General features: G+C 39.5%; 1 protein-coding gene across 2 annotated transcripts; it reads left to right on the forward strand.

Moving 5' to 3' along the window:
- The first annotated feature begins 8,791 nt into the window (after positions 1-8,791).
- Positions 8,792-23,835, forward strand: LOX (lysyl oxidase). Of its 2 annotated transcripts, XM_006871640.1 has the most exons (7): positions 8,792-8,913; positions 9,010-9,398; positions 9,756-9,864; positions 12,370-12,507; positions 15,014-15,170; positions 23,251-23,346; positions 23,716-23,835. In XM_006871640.1, exons 1-7 carry the CDS (start codon positions 8,792-8,794, stop codon positions 23,833-23,835), a joined length of 1,131 nt encoding a protein of 376 aa, XP_006871702.1. The 2 variants fall into 2 exon arrangements, with proteins under 2 accessions (XP_006871702.1, XP_006871701.1); XM_006871639.1 differs by having other exon boundaries at positions 8,792-9,398.
- The last annotated feature ends 1,174 nt before the right edge of the window (positions 23,836-25,009 follow it).

The following is a 25,009-nucleotide window of genomic DNA, read 5'->3' on the forward strand; positions in this document are numbered from 1 at the left end:
GGGGGTGGGGGACTGCAAAGGCAAGAAATGACTGGCTTACAAGCTTTCAGGAGGGAACCTGGTGCTAAGGAGCATGGCAGAAGGCAGAATCTCCAGTAGGTACTATTCAATCTCTCTGGGCGGAGCCGATGAAAGGAGATGCAGATGGGTAACACCTGATACTGTAGTGAATAATGCTTATCAGGACGGATTATGAGGGTTGGAAATGCAAAGATGGCAGTTTTGTAACAAGGAAGGGAGTGATTAATTCTCCAGGATAGGAGCGGAGGCCTCTGGGACCATCAACGGAGAAGAGCCGAGAGCAGGACCCTACCCAGAGAAACAGAGATGCCTGAGATAGTGACAGAAATGATGACGTGGAGTGATGAAGCAACTGGGGACGTTGGATCCAGAGAGGGAAAGGGACTGTGGGCTGAAAACTGGGGGGGAGGAGGGGGAAGTGTAGGGTAGGGTTTCTGGGATATACCCTTTGGGTGGTTGATGATGCATGGAGGGGATTGGAACCATGGCAGTGAGATGATATAAGATGGAATGAATGCAAAGCTAAAGTTCTCCCATGTGAACTATCATATAATTCACAATAAAATATTTAAAAAAAAAGGAATGGCATCACATTCATCATCAAAAAGAACATTTAAAGATCTATCTTAAACTATAATGATGTCTGTGCTATATGTCTATAAGGAAGACCGGAGTCCTGGTGTGGCACTGTGGGTTAATGTGCCAGACTGCAAAGCCATTTGAACTGCAAGGTGAGTGGTTCAAGCTCACGAGCTGCTCCTCGGAAACCATATGCAGGGTCGCTATGGGTCAAAATTGACTTGTCGGCACTTAACAACAACAAGGAAGACCAGTTAATATCTCTGTTATTCAAATTTTACACATCAACCACTAAAACCAGTGATGATGAAATTAAAGAATTCTATTAACTTCTTCAGTCTGAAATTGATCAAACATGCAATCAAGATGTATTTATAATTACTGGCAATGGGAATGCAAAGGTTGGAAACAAAGAGAACTTGGAAAATATGGCCTTGATGATAGAAATGATGCTGGAGGGTACATGATGGAATTTTGCAAGACCAATGACTTATTAATTGCAAATACCTTTTAAAAACAACATAAAAAGTGATACTATGTGTGGAACTCATAGGATGGAATACACAGAAATCAAATTTACTACATCTGTGGAAATAGACCATGTAAAAGCTCCACATCATCAGCCAAAACAAGGCCATCAATTGCTCATATGCAGATTCAGGCTGAAGCAGAAGAAAATGAAAACAAGTCCCAAAGAGCCAAAATTTGACCTTGAACATATTGCACTTGAATTAAGAGTTCACCTCAAGAACACATTTTATGCATTAGTCACCTATGACAGAAGACCAAAAGAGTTGTTGTATGACATTAAGAACATCACACAGGAAGAAAGCAAAAGGTCATTAAGACGTTTCAAAACGAAGAAAATACTAAAATGGATATCAGAAGAGGCTCTGAAACTTTCTCTCCAGCATAGAAATGCTGCATCATATGGGAGAAATGAAGAAGTAAAAGACCTAAAGAAAAAATTTTAAATGGCAGCTTGACGAGACAATGTTAAGTATAATAATGAAAAATTCAAGGGAATCTGGAATTTGAAAACCAAAAAGGAAGAGAATGCTTAACATTTCTCAAACTGAAAGAAATGAAGAAAAAATTCAGGCCTCGACTTGAAATATTGAAGGATTCTATGGACAAAATATTGAATGATACAGAAAGTATAAAAAGAAGATGAAAGGAATGCACAAAATCACTATACCAAAAAAAAAAAAAAAGAAGTTCATCCATTTGAAGATAAAACATATGAGCAAGAGCCAATGATATTGAAGAAAGAAGTCCAATGTGCACTGACGGCATTGGCAAAGAACAAGGCTCTGGGACTTGATGGAATACAAATTGAAATCTCTCAACAAACTGATGCAGTACTGGAGGAACTCACTCATCCATTCCAAGATATTTGGAAGACAGCTACTGATTGGATGAGATCCATATTTGTACACATTCCAAAAAGTAGTGACTCAAAGAAATGTGGAAATCATTGGACAATATCATGAATATCACTTGCAAGTACAATTTTGCTCAAAATAATTTAAAAATGGCTATAACTGTATATTGGAAAGAAACTACCAGAGGAGTAAGCCAGATTCAGACAAGGACATGGAAAGAGGGATATCATTGCTGTTGTTCAGATTGATCTTGGCTGAAAGCACAGAAAACCAGAAAGATGTTTAGCTGTCCTGTATTGACTCTGCCAAGGCTTTTGACTATGTGGATTATGACAAGCTATTGGACAACATGGGGAAGAATGGGTATTTCATAACACTTAATTTTGCTCATGAGGAACCTGTACATACACCAAGAGGCAATCATTCAAACAGAACAAGGGGACACTGAATAGTTTAAAATCAGGAAATGTGCATGCCATGGTTGTATTCTTTCACCATATTTATTCAATCTGTATGCTGAGCAAACAATCTGAGAAGCTACATTATAGGAAGAAGAATTTGGCATCCATATTAAAGAAAGACTCATTAACATTCTGCAATATGCAGCTGATGCAACCTGTTTGCTGAAATGGAAGAGAATTTAAAAGACTTATTAAAGAAAATCAAATCAAATACCACATTCTTCAATATGGATTGTACCTCAATGTAAAGACATCAAACATCATGATACATGGAAAAGAGACTGAAGTTGCCAAATACTTCGTTTTGCTTGTATCCATTATCAATACTCAGGAAATCCTGGTATGGTGCTGTGGGTTAATGCACTGGACTGCAAGGTCAGCAGTTCAAGCTCACCAGTTGCTTCTAGGAAACCTTATATAGGGTTGCTATGAATCAGAACCACCACTCGTCTGCCAGTTTGTCATACTGTGATGGCTTGTGAGTTGCCATGTATCTGAAACCTATGGCACCGGTATTTTAAATAACCAGCTGAATCACCCATGGTGGACAGGTTTCAGATGAGCTTCTAGACAAAGACAGAGTAGGAAGAAAGAATTATGAACTACTTCCGAATCTTTAGTCACTGAAAACCTTATGAACAGCAGAGAAACACTATCAGATATAGTGCTGGAAAATGAGCCCCTCAGGTTGGAAGGCACTCAAAATGAGACTGGGGAGAGCTGCCTCTTCAAAGTAGAGTTGACCGTGATAACATGATAACGTGATAACGTGATAACATGGGAGAAAGACCATGGGACCTTCATTTGTTGAGGGACACAACTCAAAATGAAGAGAAAGAACTGTAACATCCACTGAAAACCAGAACATGGAATAAATAAAGTATGAATCTGGGAAAATTAGAAGTTGTCAAAAACGAAATAGAACACATAAACATTGATATCTTAAGCATTAGTGAGTTGAAATGGACTGGTATTGGCCATTTTGAATCTGACAACCACATGGTTTATTATGCCGGGAATGACAAATAGAAGAGGAATGGTTTTGCATTCATTGTCAAAAAGAACATATCCAGATCAGTCATGAGGTACAACGCTGTCTGTGATAGGATAATATCCATGCACCTACAGGGAAGCTCAGTTAATACCACTATTATTCAAATTTATGCACCAACCACTAAAGCCAGTGAGGATAAAATAGAAGAATTCTACCAACTTCTTCAATCTGAAATTGATCAAACATGCAATCAAGATGTATTGATCATTACTGGTGATTGGAATGCAAAGGTTGGAAGCAAAGAGGAAGGATCAGTAGTTGGAAAATATGGCCTTGATGATAGAAATGATGCTGGAGAATGCATGATAGAATTCTGCAAAACCAATGATTTGTTCATTTCAATTACCTTATTTAGACAGCATAACAGATGACTATACACATGGACCTCACCAGATGGAATACATAGAAATCAGATTGACTACATCTGTGGAAAGAGAAGATGGAAAACTCCGTATCATCAGTCAAAACAAGGCCTGGGACAGACTGTGGAACAGACTATCAATTACTCATATGAAAATTCAAACTGAAGCTGAAGAAAATGAAAACAAGTCCACGAGAGCCAAAATATGATCTTGAATATATCCCACCTGAATTTAGAGGTCATCTGAAGAACAGATACATTAAACACTAAAGACCAAAGATCAGAAGAGTTGTGGGATGACATCAAGAACATCATACATGAAGAAAGAAAAAAGTCATTGAGAAGACAAGAAAGAAGGAAAAGGCCAAAATGGATGTCAGAAGAGATAGTGAAACTTGCTCTCCAGCGTAGAGATGCTAAAGCAAATGGAAGAAAAGAGGAGGTCCAAGAGCTGAACAGAAAATTTCAAAGATCAGCTCAAGAAGACAAAATCAAATATTACAATAAATTGTGCAAAGATCTGGAATCAGAAAACCAAAAAAGAAGAACATGCTCAGCATTTCTCAAGCTGGGGGAACTGAGAAAAAAATTCAAGCCTCAACTTTCATTATTGAAAGATTCTCTGGACAAATTATTGAATGAGGCAGAAAGCATCAAGAGAAGATGGAAGAAATACACAGAGTCACTGTACCAAAAGGAAATGGTTAATGTTCAACCATTTCAAGAAGTAGCATATGATAAAGAGCCAATGATACTGAAGAAGAAAGTCCAAGATGCATTGAAAGAATTGGCAAAGAACAAGGCAACAGGAATTGATGAAATAAAAATTGAAATCTTTCAAGAAAGTGAGGCGGCACAAGAGGCACTCACTCATCTCTGCCAAGAAATTTGGACGACAGCTAACTGGCCGACTGATTGGAATAGATCCATATTTGTGCCCATTTCCAAAGAGAGGTGACCCAACAGAATGCAGAAATCATCGGGCAAAATTTTTGATATCTCATGCAAGTAAAGTTTTGCTAAAGGTAATACAGAAATGGCTACAATCATACGTTGACAGAGAACTTCCAGAGGTTCAAGCCAGATTCAGAAGAAGCCATGGAACAAGGGATATCATTGTTGATGTCTGATGGATCTTGGCTGAAAGCAGAGATGTTTACCTATGCTTTATTGACTATGCAAAGGCTTTCAACTGTGTGGATCATGACAAGCTATGGACAACATTAAGAAGTATGAGTGTTCCAGAACACTTCATTGTACTTCTGAGGAATCTGGACCTGGACCAAGAAGCAGTTGTTCAAACAGAACATGGGAACACTGAATGTTTAAAATTAAGATAGGTGTGTGACAAGATTGTATTCTTTCACTATACTTATTCAACCTGTATTGTTGAACAAATAATCTGAGAAACTGAGTTCTATGAAGAAAAGCGTGGCATCAGGATTGGAGGAAGAGTCATTAACAACCAGCAATATGCAGATGATACAACCTTGCTTGCTGAAAGTGAAGAGGACATAAAACATATATTGATGAAGATCAAAGAGCACAACCTTTGGTATGGATTACATCTCAATGTAAAGAAAACAAAAATTCTCATCACCGGACCAATAAACAACATTCTTATCAAGGGAGAAAAGATTGAAGCTGTCAAGGACTTCATTTTTCTTAGATCAACTATCAACACTCACAGAAGCAGCAGTCAAGAGATCAAATGACGTATTGCTTTAAGCAAATCTGCTGTACAAGACCTTTTTTAAGAGTTAAAGAGCAAAGATGTCAGCTTGAGGACTAAGGTGCACCTGACCCAAGCCATGGTGTTTTCAATAATCTCATATGCATGCAATGAGACCGTAGAAGAATTGATGCTTTTGAGTTATGGTGTTGGAGGAGAATATTGAAAGTACTATGGGCTGCCCTTGAGCACTTTAAAGAGGTCTTGTATATCATCTTTGCTTAATGCAATTCGTCATTTGACTTCTTGAATACTTCTTCCCTGAGTGTTATTAATGTTGTTACTAAGTGCTGTTTGGTCGATTCTGACCAATAGTGACCCTATATAAAGTTCCTGAGGAGTCGTTGGCGAGTTTGAGCCACTGACCTTGCAGTTCAAACCAACTTTGCAGTCCAGCACATTAACTCGCAGCGCCACACCAGGACTCCTAGAAGAACAAATAAATCTGTGTTGGAAGAAGTACAGTTAGGATGTTCCTTAGAAGCCAGGATAGCCAGACTTCTGTCACACTTTGGACATTATAAAAAGGGATCAGTCCCTGGAAAAGAATATTATCCTAGGTAAAGTGGAAGGTCAGCAAAAAAGAGGAAGACCACCAATGAGATGGATTAGCACAGTGGCAGGAGCAGTGGGCTTTAGCAGTGATTGTGAGGATGGTGCAGGGCAAGGCTATGTTTCTTTCTGTTGTTCATAAGGTCTGTGTGAGTTGAAACTGACATGACAGCACCTAACAAACAGCAAAAAAAAAAAAAAAAAGTGTCCTCTTGTGCTGTTCAACCAATTGTCTCTTTCTCTATGTACAGCTTCCTCGTGAGAACAAGAAAGTGTTCTAGAATACCCATTCTTCCCAATGTTACCCATAGATTATCATGATCCACACAGGTGGAAGCCTTTGCATGCTCAGTAAAGTACAGGTAAATAACTTTCTGGTGTCCTATGCTTTCAGACAAAGGAGCTCAGGTAGCGTAGTGGTTACAAATAGGGCTGGGAACCACAATGTCAGCAGTTTTAAACTACCAGCTGCTCCACTGGAGAAAGATGAGGCTTTCTTCTCCCGTAAAGATTTACAGCCTCGGAAACCCTGTACAGGGTCGCTATGAGTTGGAACCGACTCCACGGCACATAATGACAACAACATGCTTTCAGACAAGAGCCATCTGATGTCAGTAATGATATCCATCGTTCCACATCTTTCTTCATCTGAATCCAGTTTGAACCTCTGGTAGTTCCCTTCAGTGTACTGTTGCAGTTGTTTCTGCGTTATCTTGAGCAAAATTTTACTTACACCTGATATTAATTATATTGTTTGATGATTTTCACATTCCATTGGGTCACCTCTCTTTGGAATTGGTACAAATATGGATTTCTTCCATTCAGTTGGCTAGGTCTTTCAAATTTCTTGGCATAGATGAGTGCCTCCAGTGCTGCATCAGTTTGTTTAAAGATTTCAACTTGAATTCCATCCATTCCCAGAAACTTGTCCTTTGTCAATGCCTTCAATGCACCTTGCACTTCTTCCTTCAGTATCATTGGCTCTTGATCATAAGCTACCTCTTGAAATGGTTGAACATTGACCAGTTTTCTTTTCTTTCTTTTTTTTTTTTTTGGATACAGTGACTGTATCAAATTCCCTCCATCTTGTTAATGTTTTCTGCATCATTCAATATTTTGACCATAAAATCCTTCAATATTGCAAGTTGAGACTCAAATCTTTTCTTCAGTTCTTTCAGCTTGAGAAATGCTGGGCATATTCTTCCCCTTATCCTGCTAGCATGCATAGTGCTTTTGTCACCACTAATTCAGTACTGGTTTGATACTGTATGATAAGTAATGGACTGCTAATAGCAAGGTCTGTGTTTCAATCTCACCAGCCACTCATTGGAAACTCTTGATAGGGTCACTGTGAAGCAGACCCCACTGCTTCACACTTAACAACAATTCAGTAAAGAAATCAACATGTGCAACTTGTTGACAGATAGGGGATAATAAAACCAGTTGCAAATCTATGCTCTTGGAATGCATACAATTGTTCCCCCAGGGATCCTGGTGGCTCATCTGAGAAAAAAAAAAGTAGAAGAGAAGAAACAAAAGGTCAGTACTGGTCAGAATGGCTCATTTGAAGTTGCCTTCTTGGTGCTCTTAGGCCCACTTGTTACAGATCCCTTTAATGAAAGAAACTTCCTCGTAGACACTGTCCAGATGAAAAAATGTTCTTCACTTCCACTCAATATACAATCAGGCCTGCATTGTGAAGGCCAGGTTTGTTCATCGCTTCAGCTTCAGTTGGCTTTGCTTCGTGTAAAATTTCACTATTGGTTATTAAAATATTATCTGTAAGAAACAAATTTACAACCCATTTCTCATATTACCTACTACAGAAAAACAAAATTTGATATCCTAGGGTTTATTTGCTGAGCGTGCTTCCCATAAAGCTTGTGAGTGTGCATTGTGAAATTTGTCTGGTTAACTCCTTTATGGATAAAGTTTAGTCACAATCTTCTCTCCCCTCCCCCGGCTCATGCCCCCAGCACCCTCCCTGCCTTTTCCCTTCCCGCCTCTCCAGGGCTGGTGACCTCATAGCATTTTTGTCCATGCATATTTTGGCGTCGCCCCATGGCTTGGCTGACTTCGTCTGTCTGAGTCTTTTTAAATTCCTGCATGCTCGGTCCAGATTAAGCTGAGGGTGTCTCAGAATGTGTGTTCCGTTTTCTTCTTTCCCCTTTACTCTCTCTTTGCAACGTGTCTGGGGGGGAGGAGGAAGGGACCGGGAGCGTAGGGAGGGGCAAAGGCTCAGAGCTGTCAGCCTTGCACGTTTCCAATCTCCTTACGTGAACAAATAGCGGAGAGGCGGCACGGCCAGAACCGCTTGTGTAACTTTGCAAACGTGTCAGAGAATTTAAAATCTCTTCTTCTCTCACTGCAGACACTGCCTGTTCGCCGAGGTCGCCGCGTCGCTCCCCGACGTGTTCCACAAGGTTTGGTAAAGGGAAGAGAACCGAGCGCCGCATCCCAACAACTGTCTTTATTGCGGGAGGGTCTGCAACCCATCCTTGGCATTGTTTGGTGAGACCTAAAACACCCAGCTTGGCCCGCCTCCTTTGCTGGATGATTTCTCCCTCTCTCACGTGATTTGAGCCCCGTTTTTATTTTCTCCAAACCACGTCTGCCACAAGTGGGTACAATCCAGCAAAGCGAGCGATGCGCCTCTCCTGGACCGCTCTCCTGTTCGGCCCGCTGCAGCTCTACGCGCTCCTGCGCTGCGCCTCGCCGGCCGCGGGCCAGCAGCAGCCCCCGCGTGAGCCGCCGGCAGCGCCGGGAGCCTGGAGGCAGAGGATCCAATGGGAGAACAACGGGCAGGTGTTCAGCCTACTGAGCCTGGGTTCACAGTACCAACCGCAGCGCCGCCGGGACCCCGGGGCTGCAGCTTCGCAGCCGCGTACACCGGTCTTGTTGCTCCGTAACAACCGCACGGCGGTGTCGCGGGCGCAGGCGGCTGGCTCGTCGGGAACCACATCCCCTCGCTCCAGGCCCGCCGCCCGCCACTGGTTCCAAGTTGGCTACACGCCGTCGGGACCTCGCAGCGCTGGCGACTCGCGGTCCAGCAACAGGACTGAGCAGAGAGTGCGCCCGGCGCTCAGTAACCTGCGGCCGCCAAGCCGGGTGGACGGCATGGTGGGTGATGACCCATACGGTTCCTACAAGTACTCGGAGGACAACCCTTATTACAACTACTACGACACGTACGAGAGACCACGGCCTGGGGGCAGAAGCCGGCCTGGATACGGCACCGGCTACTTCCAATACGGTAAGTGACTCAAAGTCCACTGTACGCACCCCCACACCCTATCCCCAAGTATGTGGCACCACGACGTGGCTGTCTGGGCGCGGCGGGCCATAAACCCCACAGATAGGACCCCTCCCCCAGTGTCTGCAGAAGCAGCCCTGGAATTTGGTGGAAACCGCGCGCGCCTGGCTCCTCCTGCTTCCTTTCCATTTTACTTTGCAACTCTAGGCGTCCCCGGTTTTCCCGCTTATGCTGCCCATCCCAGGGCCCGATTGGCAAGGGGTGAGGAAGGGTGAGAAGTAAGGAATCTAGAGGAATCGAGTGTCCTAGCGGAGGGCGTGGGGTTATCTCACTACTGTCCACTCTGCTGACCTTTAGGTCTTCCGGACCTGGTGCCTGACCCCTACTACATCCAGGCTTCCACGTATGTGCAGAAGATGTCTATGTATAATCTGAGATGTGCCGCCGAGGAAAACTGCCTGGCCAGGTGGGGGCTACATTTGTGCTTGATTCTGATGCCTCCTGTTAGGCGCAGACAAAAGTTGAGAAGTGGGTCAAGACCTGGAAAGTGGGACGTGACCTCCTGCACATGCTAATTTGGATGGAGACTTAAATTTTGGGTTCTGTCTCTCAACTTCTTGTACAGATCAGGGGGATGGAGAAAACCCTAATTTTAGAATCTGCATGTCTGTATTCTTTTTCCAACTTCCGTTTTCCTATATTCTTGAAACTTTGTAGCCAATTATTTCCTGTAACTTTCTATACACATACAGTAAGGTGTGAAAAAAATCCTTGCAATACCTTTTAAAAGATTGGAGGTAAGTTTGCCACTCTGGCAACCTCATTGGCAAAGATTGTTCCCTTGTTTTATTTGAGGCAACCAGTAACTTGGGTTTGGGTACCCAGCCAAATAAAAGACCATGCCATGAGCAAGAACTTTGTTTTCCATCAATCCTAAAATAAAATCACAGCAATTTTGGGAATGTGTTTGCTGCTAGACAACCAGCAGAGGGAGCAAAAGATGTATTAATAGGTCCTATGAATATTTTTAAGGTGTGAAATAAGGTCATCAATAATACTTGAACATATATTCACAAAAATATATATTAGAAGACAACAGCAATGTTTACTTATATATTTCTTCTACTTTGGCCCTTTATAACTGATAGGCAAATCAAAGAGAATAAATTCAAGCTCATGATTTTCTTCCTAAAATCTTGCTTTATTCACACCACTTGTTGTTATTGTTGTTAGGTGCCTTCGAATCGGCACCGACTCATAGCAACGGTATGCACAACAAAATGAAACACTGCCTGGTCCTGGGCCAACCTCACAATTGTTGCCACACTTGAGCCCATTGATGCTGTCACTTTGCCAATCCATCTCACTGGGGGTCTTCCTCTTTTTCTCTGACCCTCCACCCTACCAAACATGATATCCTTCTCCAGCAACTGTTCCCTCCTGACAATATGTCCAAAGTATGAGAGATGAAGTTTGGCCATCCTGGCCTCCAAGGAGCACTTTGGCTGCACTTCTTCCAACACAGATCTGTTTGTTCTCTTGGCTGCCCATGGCACTTTCAGTATTCTCCTCCAACACTATAACTCAAAAGCATCAATTCTTCTATGGTTTGCCTTATTCACTGTCCAGCTTTCAGATGCATATGAGGTTATTGACAATACCATGGCTTGGGTCAGGCACACCTTAGTCCTCAAGCTGACATCTTTGCTCTTCAACACTTTAAAAAGCTTTTGTGCAGCAGATTTCCTTAATGCAATACGTCATTTGATTTCTTGACCACTGCTTGTATGGTAGTTGATGGTTGATCCCAGCAAAATGAAGTTTTTGAAAACTTCGTTCTTTTCTCTATTGATGAAAATGTTGTTTATTGGTCTAGTGGTAAAGATTTTTGTTTTCTTTACATTGAGATGCAATCCACACTGAAGGCTGTGGTCTTTATCTTCATCAGTATGTACACAGATGAAGACTAGGAAGAAGGAGAGATGAACTACTTCTGAATATTTAGTCACCAAAACCTTTAAGAATAGCAGAGAAACACACCACTATACTTCCTATTATTACATTTGTTCTTGTTTGGAATGTAGTGAAGATACAAAATTATTCATCTAAATCTTGGTGTGTGTGTTTCCAATTATTTTCCCACTTTGCATCTTAGCTAACTGTCTAAGAAGAAATGTGTTGTAAAACTTAAGGTCCTTCTGTGTGCTGACAATGTGGGTGGGGGCGGGCAGGCTTTCGGGGTGTACTCTTTGGATGTTTGATGAGGCATGGAGGGGATTGTAACCATGGCAATGAAATAAAATATGATAGAATTAATGTAAAGCTAATGTTCTCCCATGTAAACAATCACATAATTCACAATAAAAAGTTTTTTGTTTTGTTTTTTTTAAAAAAAAGAGCTTTGTAATATTGCCTGAGCAGAGCAGAGGTCTGGACAGTGGTACAAAGGTCAAAGGAAAGGATGTCCTGATTAGAAGAACTATATCTTGACCATTTCTGACCCTGATTTTCCCTAACAGACACCATAATTGTGAAAAACAAACAAACACCTTAAGGTCCTTACTAATGAGTATCTATGGGTTATTTCTTATTTGAGATAATTTCTCCCTCAGTTTTATTCATTCATATTATTCAATTGAATTGTTGAATTGATTATAAATGCAGAGTTTATTTATTACATGTAAAATGTTAGTGCTAATTTTATTATGTTTGTTACTTTAAAGCTCTGGGGATTTCCATGCTTATCATTCATTTACACAGTCAACAAATACTCATTGAATCTGACTTGCCAGGCACTGTTCTAAGATCTGTGAAATCTGCAATAAACAAAATAGAATGCTGGGCCACTTGGAATTGATAGTCTACTTTAAGGAATAACGTTGTCACTATTATATTATGATGAGGTTTTGTTTATAGTTTTATATTGAGTTAATATACTGTGAATAATTTTTTTTCTTTTTCAAAATTTTAGATCAGCATACAGGGCAGATGTTAGAGATTATGATCACAGGGTGCTACTAAGATTTCCCCAAAGAGTGAAAAACCAAGGGACATCTGACTTCTTACCAAGCAGACCAAGATATTCCTGGGAATGGCATAGTTGTCACCAGTAAGTGGATAATTTTGAGTTTTGTATTTTTTTTTTTAATCTTTCAGATGTTTTTGTTACAATAAATCCAAGTTTTATTTCTCAAACAAACAAACAAAAATGTTCTGTTATTTCCATTCAGAATTATCTGTGTAACATTACATAATCAAGGGAGGTTATATTAAGATAATCCATCAACTACCAGCTCCTGTTCTTTGAATTGGAAAGTCTATTTTTTTTTAAATTGTTGATCAGATATAGCAATTGGCATTGGTAGAATTTTACTCCAAGATACTACAGTTAGGATTTCTGAAAAAAAAATTTCACAACCAAGATTACCTCTGGTTGTTGTTGTTATGGTTATTATATGCCATTGAGTCAGTTCTGATGCATAGTGACCCTGTTTAGGGTTTTCAAGGAGCAGCTGGTGAGTTTGAACCAATATTGCAGTTCAAACTGTCCTGGAGGTTGAGTGTTTATCCTATATAGGTTTCTGAGGCTTGTAATCATCTCTGGAGGAGAAAGCTTAATTTTTCTCACTCAGAGCAACTGGTGGACTCAAACCACAGACCTTGTGATTCACTGTTCAGTATAATGAAGCCATTATACTGCCTCTGTGGTGGTGGTTGAGTGCAAGTCGAGTCAGTTCCAACTCATAGCAACCCTGTATAGGGTTTCTTAAGAGTGTCTGGTGAGTTTGAACTGCCAACCTTAAGGTTCAAACCAACCTTGAAGTTGAGTGCTTATTCTATGGTGCCACACCAGAACTGTGGTTAGTTGTTGCTGTTGAATGCCGTTGAGTTGATTCCAACTCATAGCGTCTCTGTATAGGGTTTCCAAGGAGTAACTAGTGAGTTTGAACCACCAACCTTGTGGTTCAAACTGACCTTGAGGTTGAGTGCTTTATCCTCCAGCACCACAGTTACCATTTAATAAAGACCACATCTGAGAGGTTTAAGACTGTATTTTCAGGAGGAGTCAGATACCATTCTCAAAGAAAGACTCAGATGACAAAACTCCATCAGCTGAGGATGATTTCCCTCCATCTCTTAAAAGGCCTATATCAAGCCCAAGGGTGTTTCCTGATCTGTCATAAATTAAAAGATTTTCACATAATGGTGTTCTATAATTTGCCCTGGTCATTTGCCCAGATGTTAATGACAAGGAAATCTTGATGTGCATCCTTAAACTTGCTGCATTTCAAGCTATTTCTTCTGGTTCTTTCCTGATGTGAGAAGATAAAACAGATCAGTACCCTCTATTTCATGAAATAAGAAAAGTAGACATGACCCACCTAATTTGCTGATAAAATATAATTTTTTTATCTCTAAAGAAAACTTTATGCTATTTGAATGGTAATAGTGGATAAAAAATGTCATTATTTCTCATTTTCATTTTATTAATGCTTTTAAATGTGAGAATTTGATTTTTGAAAACATTATAGCAATCTCCCAAGTGTGATATGCTTTTATTTTTTCAAATAAATAAAATATCAGTTGCAGCAGGCAAAAATTTACCAGAGAACATACTGGGAGTTTCAATAAGCACAGATAATTTACTGTGAGGACTCCTGGTATGGCATTGTATCAGCACTGAACTGTGAACCACAAGGTCAGCAGTTCAAACCCACCAGCTGTTCCTTGGAAACCCTATGTAAGGTCAGTATGAGTTGGAATCGACGCAATGACACTTAACAATAACAACAACCATAATTTACTGTGGAGTACTGATGTGACACTGTAGGATAAGCACTGAATCTCAAAGTCGGTTTAAATCACAAGGTCAACTATTTAAACCCACTAGCTCCTTCTTCGAAACCCTGTACAGGGGCCCTATGAGTCAGAACCAACTGAATGGCACTTAGCAAAAACAATTTGCTGTATATTTAATATTTAGTATTAAAATACAGGGCATTCTAGAAAAACAGAAGGATTCAAGAAAGTTCTTTTCAAAACGCAAACCAAACCCACAGTCAAGTTGATTCTGACTCCTATAGAACAGAATAGAACTTCTCCTTAGAGTTTCAGAGACTGTAAATCTTTACAGAGGCAGAGAGCTGGATCCTTCTTCATGGAGAGTGACTGGTGGGTTTGAATCACTGATCTTGTGGGTAGAAGCCCAATGTTTTACTTGCTGTACCACCAAAGCTCCTTTTCTCACTATTGGTAAAATTAAAATCACAATTTTAGTAGACTTATGTCCCTGGGGTGGAGAGAGACCTTGCCTGAGTTTTTCTTTGTTGTCATTGTTAAGAATCGTTGAGTCAGTTCTGACTCACAGCGACCCTGTATAAGGTTTGCAAGGAGTAACTGATAAGCTTGAACTGCCAGCCTAGTGGTTAAAACCAACCTTGCAGTCCAGCGCATTAACCCATGGGGCCACACCAGGACTCCGGGTTTGTTTTTAAGAAGAAGGTAAATTGATCTCAGTTTTACTGTAGAGCAAATTTGTGAGGCAACTGGGAAGTTAATATTCTTATTTATCTGTGTGAAACTGATCTCTGTCTCTGTGTTGTGTGGGACATTAGACATTATCACAGCATGGATGAATTCAGCCACTATGATCTGCTCGATGCCAGCACCCAGAGGAGAGTTGCTGAAGGCCACAAAGCAAGCTTCTGCTTAGAGGACACATCCTGTGACTATGGCTACCACAGGCGATTTGCCTGTACTGCACATACACAGGTAAGGTGGATCCTGAAATCAGGAATCCACAGGCTTCAGAGAGAAAACAAAGTGGTCAACTCCATCTTTCCCCCCACTTCTCTTATATTAACTGTCTCATTTAGGGAGTCAGGAGTCCTGGAGTGGGGCTGTAGGATAAGCACTGGACTGCTAACCACAAGGTTGGTGGGTCAAACCCACTAATCGGTACTTGGATGCCCTCTGCAGGGTTGCTATGAATTGCAACTGACTTGACAACACTTAATAACAGCAACAACTAGTCAAGATAGAAAACAACTGAGAAAAGGAAAATGATGGCTTGACAATTCAAAATACTCTTGAAGTGTTTCCAACTATGCATGTAGCCCCTATTCATGATTACTGGTCAGTGTAAATATTCTTTCTCTTCTGTGATGAAAAACAGCAGTTTCCTCTGAAAAGTGAATGGATTATAACACCTGCATTCATTTTGTATTCTTTAACTGGCTTGGCGAGGAACTATAGACAAGATACCTCTATTTTCTCCCTGTGGGACCATTCCTCCTTTCACCTTTTAAGCTAAACATAGGATAATGATTAGGGTAAGCAAAAGGAGAGGGAATACATTTCTTATAAAACAGTTTCTAAAAACTGTCTCTTTTAATAACATAAAGGCAAGCAGAAGGACAGAATTCTTTCTCCACATATGTATATTTAAGCCTATGGTATAATTGATGTCAGATGTAATTTGGATAAAATTTTAAAGTACTGCTGAACTAAGCAGTTTGTGTGTTTTATAATTGGAAAGTGCGTGTGAGTTAAAAGCCATGTCAGTATTTCCATAAGAAACCCTAATTTGTGAAAGGACATTATAATTTTACTCCAGCCCCAATTTTGGCAAGGAGCAGTGAATGTACATAACCCAGGACACAAAAGGATCAGCAGCTGTGATCTTGGGAAGGAAATTCCAGGGCTGTGGCAGGAAGCTTTTTGATGACCTAAATGTTGTCATTACTTCTCTCTCTGAGTTTAGAATATCATTGCAATTGAAGTGGGGAAAGGTTAAATTCCACATGCCCTTGGGTAATGCTTATTTTCTAAGCTAAAGGAGATGGAGACCTCCCTGCATATTACACATGGGTGCATACAAAGATTCCATTTTCATTTAATGATCTCTAAATCCCATAGCACGTATACGTGCGGGAGGATTGGATTTATTCCCCCCAATACAAAAGAAGAGTCACTGTAGACAGCTTATTCTGTGTTGACATCTTTGAATCTTCCACTTTCCATATTTATGGCACTCATGTGCCTCCTGTAACTTGGGGTCCTCCATTTTATTTGTATGATAACATTCTTGTTAACCATCATCTTAATGAACTTTTTTATTCACTGGATTTACATATAGTTTTTATGTTTGTCTTTTAAGGGGAAAAATTTTTGTTGTAGTTGTTGTTAAGTGCCATTGAGTCTGTTCTGACTCATAGTGACCCTATATCGGGTTTCTGAGGCTTAAAATCTTTGCGGGAGCAGCAATCCTGAGCTTTCTCCCATGGAGTGGCTGGTGGGTTTGAACTGTGAACTTTATGGTTCACAGTCCAATACTAACACAATGGTGCTACCATGCTCCTGAGTTTTATTATAGTATTTCTTAAATGTACGCAGGAGTCCGTGAGTGGGGTAAAAGGTTAAGTGCTTAGCTACTAATTTGAAGTTTAGTTGTTCAAATTCACCCACAGGTGCCTAGGAATAATGCCCCGACAATTAACTTTGAATAATCATACACATTAGAAAATATATGGAGCGCAGTTCTATTGTGAAACATATGGGGTTGCCAAGAGATAAAATCGTGTCAACAGCAACTGATTCAGTTTTTTGGTTTTAAATGTATACAAACATAAAATTAGATAAAGCTTCATCATACATTTTTATGGTGGTGGTGGTTATGTGCCGTGTTTATACAACTATTAAATTCTTATGGAACAATTTTAAGTGATAAACATATGCAAAACTAGAAACAGTGAAATTCACCTCATTAATTTAATGCAGCAAACAATTATGTGTTACTAACACTAAATAGCTAATTTAGAAAGCCTCAATGTAGGTTCTAGAAAAGGACTTCAAAAGTTAGTGAAAAAATGGAATTGAAAGACAATGGAACTTTTTCCTGAACTTTTTGAAGTCCTTTCACATATTTAATCCATTTTTATTTTTGATGTTCATAGTACTAATATATGAAATGCTTATTTAATGGTCAAAATAACTCTTTCTTTCTTTACTAATTTAGATCACTAAAGCTCATTTTTCTTGTTTGGTACCCTCAAGTTGGCTCCAACAAATAGTCACCCTATGCACAACAGAAGGAAATACTGCCTGGTCTTGTGCCATCTTCACAAGTTTTGTTATGCTTGAGCACATTTCTGCTGTCACTATGACAATCCATCTCATTGGGGGTGTTCCTCTTTTTCAATGACCCTCTGCTTTACCAAGCATTATGTCTTTCTCCCTGGTAATATGTAAAAAGTCCAAAGTATGAGAGCCGAAGTATTACATCCAGGCTTCTAAGCAGCATTCTAGCTGTACTTCTTCCAGCATAGATTTAATTGTTCTTCTGGCAGTCCATGGTACTTTCAATATTCTTCACCAACACTGTAACTCTTTAAATGCGTCAATGATTCTACGGTGGTGCTTATTCATTGTCAAACTTTCACATGTATATGAGGCTATTGAAAACACCATGGCTTGAGTCAGGCACACCTTAGTCATCAAACTGATTATCTTCGCTCTTAAACATTTTTAAAAGGTTTTGTACAGCAGATTTGCCTAATGCAATATGTTGTTTGAAAACTTGACTGTTGCTTCCTTAAGTGTTGATTGTAGATCCAAGCAAAATGACGTATTTGACAGTTTCAATTTTTTCTCCACTTTTCATGATATTATTTATTAATCCACTTTTTAGGATTTGTGTTTTCTTTACATTGAACTTCAACCCATACTGAAAGCTGTGGTATTTGTTCTTCATCAGTAAGTGTTTTAAGTCCTCTTCCCTTTCAGCAAGCAAAGTTGTATCATCTGTATATCTCGGGCTGTTAAGGAGTCTTCCTCAAATTCTGAAACCATGTTCTTCTTCATATAATCAAGTTTCTTGGCTTGTTTGCTCAGTTTACAGATTGAATAAGCATGGTGAAAGAATGTAGCCTCGGCACACACGTTTCCTGATTTTAAAACAATCAGTGTCCCCTTATTCTGTTCCAAAAACTGCCCGTTGGTCTATGTACAGGTTTCATATGAGCACAATCAAGTGTTCTTTAATACTCAAAATACGGTCCATGGTTTGTCGTAATCCACAGTCAAAAGCCTTTGCATAGTGAAGAAAGCATAGGTAAACAGTTTTCTAGTATGCTCTGATTACAGCCAAGACTTATCTGACATGGGCAATGATATCCCTAGTTCCACTTTCTATTTTGAATCCGACTCCAGTTTCTGGCAGCTCCCTGTCAATGTACTGTTGCGGCTGTGTTAGAATTATCTTCAACAAAATTTTACTTGTATGTGATATTAATGGTACTGTTTGGTGATTTCTACATTCCATTGCTAACCTCTACTTGGAATGAGCATAAATTTGGATCTCTTCCAGTCAGTTGAACAAGTAGCTGTCTTTCAAATTTCTGAGCATAGATGAATGAGTGTCTCCAGTGTTGCATCAGTTTGTTAAAAGATTTTAATTTCTGTTCTGTCAATCCCTTGAGCCTTGCTCTTTGCCAGTACCTTCAGTAAAGTTTGGACTTCTTCCTTCAGGACCATCAGTTGCTGATCATATGCTATCTGTTGGAATGATTGAACATCAATCCTTTCTTTTGTAACAGTGACTCTGTGCATGCTTTCCATCTTCTTTTGATGCTTTGTGCATCATTCAATATTTTTCCCAGGGAATCCTTCAATATTGTAAGTCAAGGCTTACATTTGCATTGAGCTCTTTTACTTCCTCATTTCTTCCAGTAGCTTTAGCAGGTCTACTGTGGAGAGTAAGTTTCAGAGTCTCTTCTGACATCTAATTTTTGTCTTTTCTTTTTTTCCTGTCTTTTTAATGATCTTTTGTTTCTTTCCTGTATGATATTTTTGATGTCATCCCACAGTTCTTCTAATCTTCATTCATTAGTGCTAATGCATCAATTCTGTTCTTAAGATGCTCTCTAAATTCAGTTTGGATATATTCAATGTCATATTTTGGCTCCTGTGGAAATGTTTTAAGTTTCTTCAGCATCAGGCTGAACTTGCATATAAGCAGTTGATGGTTTCTTCGGCAGTCTGCCCCTGGCTTTGTTTTGGCTACTAATATTGAGTTTTTCCATGGTCTCTTCCCACAGATGTAGTCAATTTGATTCCTATGTTTTCCATCTGATGAGGTCCATATGTATAATCAACTTTTATTTTATTTAAAAATGATATTTGTAATGAATAAGTCATTGGTCTTACAAAATTCTATCATGCAATCCTCAGCATCATCAAGGCTGTATTTTCCAATTCCTAATCCTTCCTTTTTTGCTTACAACCTTTGCATTACAATCACCAGTAATTATCAGTACATCTTGATTGCATGCTTGATCCTTTACATACTCAAGAAGTTGGTGGAATTCTTCAAATTTATCATCACTGACTTTAGTGGTTGGTGTGTAAATTTGAATGATAGTAGCATTAACTGGTCTTTCTTGTGGGCATATTGATACTAGTCTAGCACAGACATTAATATAGTTCAAGACAGATCTTTAAATGTACTTTTTGATGATGAATGTGATGCCATTCCTTTTGAATTTGTCATTCCTGGCATAATAAACCGTATGATTGTCAGATTCAAAATGGCCAGTACCAATCCATTTTAGCTCACTAATGCCTAGGATTCTTTTGTTCACTTAAAGATAGGCATTGTAGCATTATAAAAATCGTTATGTGTTCCATTTTATTTTTGACAACTTCTAATTTTCTTAAGATTCATTAGTTCTTACATTCTATGTTCTGATTACTAATGGATGCTTACAGCTGTTTCTCCATATTTTGAATTGTGCCCCATCAGAAAATGAAGATTCTGAAAGCTTTACTCCATTCATGTCATAACAAGTCAACTCTACTTTGAGGAGTAAGCTTTTCCCAGGCTTATTCTGAGTGAATTTCAACCTGAGGGACTCACCTTTCACCATTATATATGACAATGTTCTAGTCTATTCATAATGTTTTCAGTGACTAACCATGCAGATGTAGGTTATGCCTCTCCTTTTTCCTAGTCTCTCTTAGTCTGGAAGCTCTACTGAAACGTGTCCACCATAAGTTACCCTGCTAGCATTTAAAATACCAGTGGCATAGCCTCCAGCATCACAGCAACACACAGTCCACCAGACTACAACAAACTGATTGGTGGGCTAAAGCTCATACTTAACTTAAACTCTGTTCTAAAGAATGTCAGTTTAAGCATTCTTTAAAATTCTTTTGTTCACTTAAAGATAGGCATTGTAACCTTATAAAAAAAACACCCTTAAGTAGATATCTAATCCCATGAATCTCTTGTAATGTCATGAAGGTAATAATAACAATTATTTTGATAATGATAGTAACTAACACTTACTCAGTATGTACTACATGCCAGAATCAGAATTATGTGCTAGAATCAGAAGCTAAAAATTCCACAGTATGTAGTCATACTGTTCATGAATGATTGTAAGTTGATGCAGACCGTGGTGAGGATCTAGGCAATAACAAAGGGATACAGTTTTGACTGCTATGCACAGGCACTTTGGAATTTGGCTTATCTATGCTGTGTGACAGCAAAGTTTTTCCCAGCTTTTCCCAAATCAAACAGCATCCAAACCTGCATGGAAGACCATGCCAAAAATAGTTTGTCATCTTTTTGGTGACCAAGGTGATCTGAAATGGCAGAGAATTTTAGATGCTGAAATTAAATGGCAGTGGCATGGTAGGATCAGCACTGTGCTGTGAACCACAGGTTGGCAGTTCAAATCTACCAGCTGCTCCTTGGAAACCTTATACAGGGTCACTGTGAGTCAGAATTGACTCAACAGCACTTAACAACAAACAAGTGAGTTAAGTAGTGTTGGAAGAAGTACAGGCAGAATGCTCCTTGGAAGCCAGGGTAACCAGACTTCGTCTCTCATACTTTGGTCATATTATCAGGAGAGACCAGTCTCTGCAGAAGAACATCATACTTTGTAAAGTGGAGGATCCAAGAAAAAGAGGAAGACCTCCAATGAGATGGATTGGCACAGCGGCAGCAGCAATGGGTGCAAGCGTAGCAAGGATTATGAAGTTGGCGCAGGACCTGGCAGTGTTTCAGTCTGTTGTGCTTAGGATTGCTATGAGTTGGTAATGACCCAATGGAACCTAACAATAACAAATGAGTTCAAATGATTCTTGCTGGTGGTTTCTAATTTTTTTATGTTAGTATAAAAATGAAAATACAACATTTATAATTTCTCATGAAGAACAAATGGAATCAAGAATATACTTGCAGACTCCAATATGAGAAAACTTCTCCAGATTGTATCTTTCTTTTCAGCAAGGAACAAGTCTTATTCTATATTCATTGCTATTAACTCCTCCCAGCCTATAGAATGCATTCTTTTACTTACTGAAGTAAATATCCTGGCAAGTAGAGTGATGTAGCATTCATTCATTGAGGCCTGCATTCATACCTTCAACTTAACAAATATTTCAGTGAGTGACAATGTGTGAGAGAGTATAGTGTGATGGTTAAGAACAGGAATTCTGACCCAAATTGCTTAAGATCAAAACCAGCTCAACAATTACTAGCAATATCCTTGGGTAAGTTACTTGACCTCATTATACCTCAGTTTCCTCATCTGTAAAATGGAGATAATAAAAACGTACTTCATAAAATTCTGAGAATTGAACTCATGCATGTAACACATTTAAAATTGTTCCTGGCACATTCAAAGATGAAACACAGGCTCTGCCCTTAACTAGCTGACAATCTCTGACTGGCTGGCTGTGTGCCATTGAGTTGGTTCTGAGTTGGAACTGACTCGACAGCACTTAACAACAAACAGCAAGTTACTAGATATATTCTTATATGTTGTTGTTGTTAAGAGTCATCAAGTCAGTTCTGACTCATAGCAACCCTGTGTAGGCTTTATAAGGAACTGCTGGTGGGTTTATACTACCAAACTTGTGGTTCAAAGTCCTATGCTGAAGTGCTGTTGAGTCACTTCCAACTCATAGTGAATCGGTATAGGGTTCCTGAGGTGTGGCTGGTGGATTTGAACCGCCAACCTTGTGGTAAACAATCCAGTGTTGATCCTACAGTTCCACACATAATAACAACCAGAAATGGAAAACAATTATAAAAGCTATACATTGAAAAGTATCATGGGAATTCAGAATATGGGCAGGTCATTTTCAAGAGGGACAAATAGGAAGTGCTTCAATGAGAAGGGGACATTTGTTCCAAATCATCTATTGTTGTTGTTGTTGTTAAGTGCTGTTGAGTCAGTTCTGACCCATAGTGACCCTGTGTAGGGTTTCCAAGGAACAGCTAGTGACCTTGAACCACCCACCTTGTAGTTCAAATCAACTTTGCAGTCCAGCACATTAACCTACAGTGCCACATTTGTTGTTGTTGTTGTTGTTAAGTGCCGTCGAGTCGGTTCCAACCCATAGCGACCCTGAACGGGGTTTCCGAGGCTGTAAATCTTTACGGGAGCAGAAAGCCTCATCTTTCTCCCGCGGAGCAGCTGGTAGTTTTGAACTGCTGACCTTGCCGTTCACAGCCCGATTCGTAACCGTTACGCTACCAGAGCTCCTTACAGTGCCACATTAAGTACACTCTATTCCTGAATTGACAATAGTCTACAATTTTGCTTGAGGCCTATTTTGTCACTTTACAGTGTATTTATCATTGATGATTTGTTACATTACTTAAGAAGCTAGGTATATTTATTTTGGATCATTTGTATCTGCAGGCTATGTAATATGTACTTTTCAAGAGAGATATAATAAAAGTATGATTTTATGTCAAACCCTTGAAGTTCTCACTTAAGATTTGATTTCTGAATAATAATATTCTGATCATATATTATATTGTTTGTTGTTTTAGGGGTTGAGTCCCGGCTGCTATGATACCTATAATGCAGATATAGACTGCCAGTGGATTGATATTACAGATGTACAACCAGGAAACTACATTCTAAAGGTAGTGGCTTTATAATGTATGCATCTGTTATTTATTTAGATTGCAAATCATTAGCTGCCTACCCCCAACCCCTTTCCAGATTCAAATGTAAAATAATCTTGGTTGTAAAAGTAATTATATGTCATCTAGAACTATTTCTAAACCAACCTAGGCAAATGAAGGCTGTTTTTTTTTTGAAGAGCTTCAGAAAAAGAGTATATATTCTCCCTATATATATTTTCCAGAATTTTTCTGTGTAACTAAAACACCCCTCCCAACTTTATTTAGTTGAACCTCATTCTCTAGTTCTAATCCCTATGAATAGAAATAAATTAACCAGTAAATACAGATGATGAGATCTGTAACATAAATGTTGTTTTTCTTGCCTAGGTCAGTGTGAACCCCAGCTACCTGGTCCCTGAGTCAGACTACTCTAACAATGTTGTGCGCTGTGAAATACGATACACAGGACATCATGCATATGCCTCGGGCTGTACAATTTCACCGTAAGTCCTATTTGCCTGTTTTTTGTTTTTCATAAAGAGTGTTAGTTTTTTCAAGTAGCATTATACTTGGCATATATCTGTTCCTTTTTCTATCTACTGCACTTTCTTTCCAAAATAGACCTAAAACAGAAGATGGTATATAGTCAGCATATACCACTATCACATGATGAAAACTGATCTTTTTTTGACAATACTAGTGAAAAGAGGATGTCCTGATGTTTTAATTATCCTAAATCTTAGTCTTCAAGTCAACGCATACACCGGCATGCATTCTTTACCCAGAAAGTCTATGTGGGCACCCAATATGCAAAATTGCTCAACGTGCAGCATTGTGGAATTGTGGAAGCCCTAACAGTTCCATTTTCTGCCCTCCCCTCCAACAGCAAGAGTCCCTACAGGAGCTCTAAAGAAATTCCTAGGGCTCTCAAAAGTACATTTTGATAATCACTCTCTTCAAGTATAAAGAAGTCAGAATCCCTGTTCTCTAGATGTCAAGATGTCATGTATTTGAGTTATAACCCATGGGTACTAAGGAAGAAGTAGAGGATTTCTTCATATATTTTTTAGTCCCGAAACCTTTCTTTGAAGGAAATATTAGTAGGAATCACAACATGGAAAATGTTTAGAAGTAATGCGAGTTGGTGAATTAAAGAAAGTTGGTTTGTCTGGTTGCCCCTCTGCCCTACTCTAACCCTTTTGTTGTTGTTAAGTGTGATCAAGTCGATTCCGATCCATAGCGACCCTGTATAGGGTTTCCTAGGAGCAGCTGGCAAGCCTGAATCTCTGACTGTGCAGTTCAAACCAACTTTTTAGTCCAGTGCATTAGCCCACAGTGCCACACCAGAACTCCACTCTAACCCTTTAAGTACCCTTTAAACTTGCTGTAGTATTCTTAGGTGATGGATCATAACTATATATGCTCCCTGTGAGCTACACCTCAAAAAAGCAAAACAAAAATACACCATTACAACGATAACTGAACATATAGGCACATATATTAGCTTTGCTTTAATGTTGGAGAGGCATCAGAGCTTCTGGGTCATGCAGACAAGTGTAGCAGAGCTACACTAATAATTCATAAGAAATTTCTCCCTAAATATGAAACCTAGGAATATGGTCCACTATACCTGAACCATATAGGAACATAAGCTAAACGTGACGGTGCAGGTTTTGCCCTA

This window comes from Chrysochloris asiatica, unplaced genomic scaffold, assembly GCF_000296735.1.
Source record: "Chrysochloris asiatica unplaced genomic scaffold, ChrAsi1.0 scaffold00171, whole genome shotgun sequence".
NCBI classification, from domain to species: Eukaryota; Metazoa; Chordata; class Mammalia; order Afrosoricida; family Chrysochloridae; genus Chrysochloris; species Chrysochloris asiatica.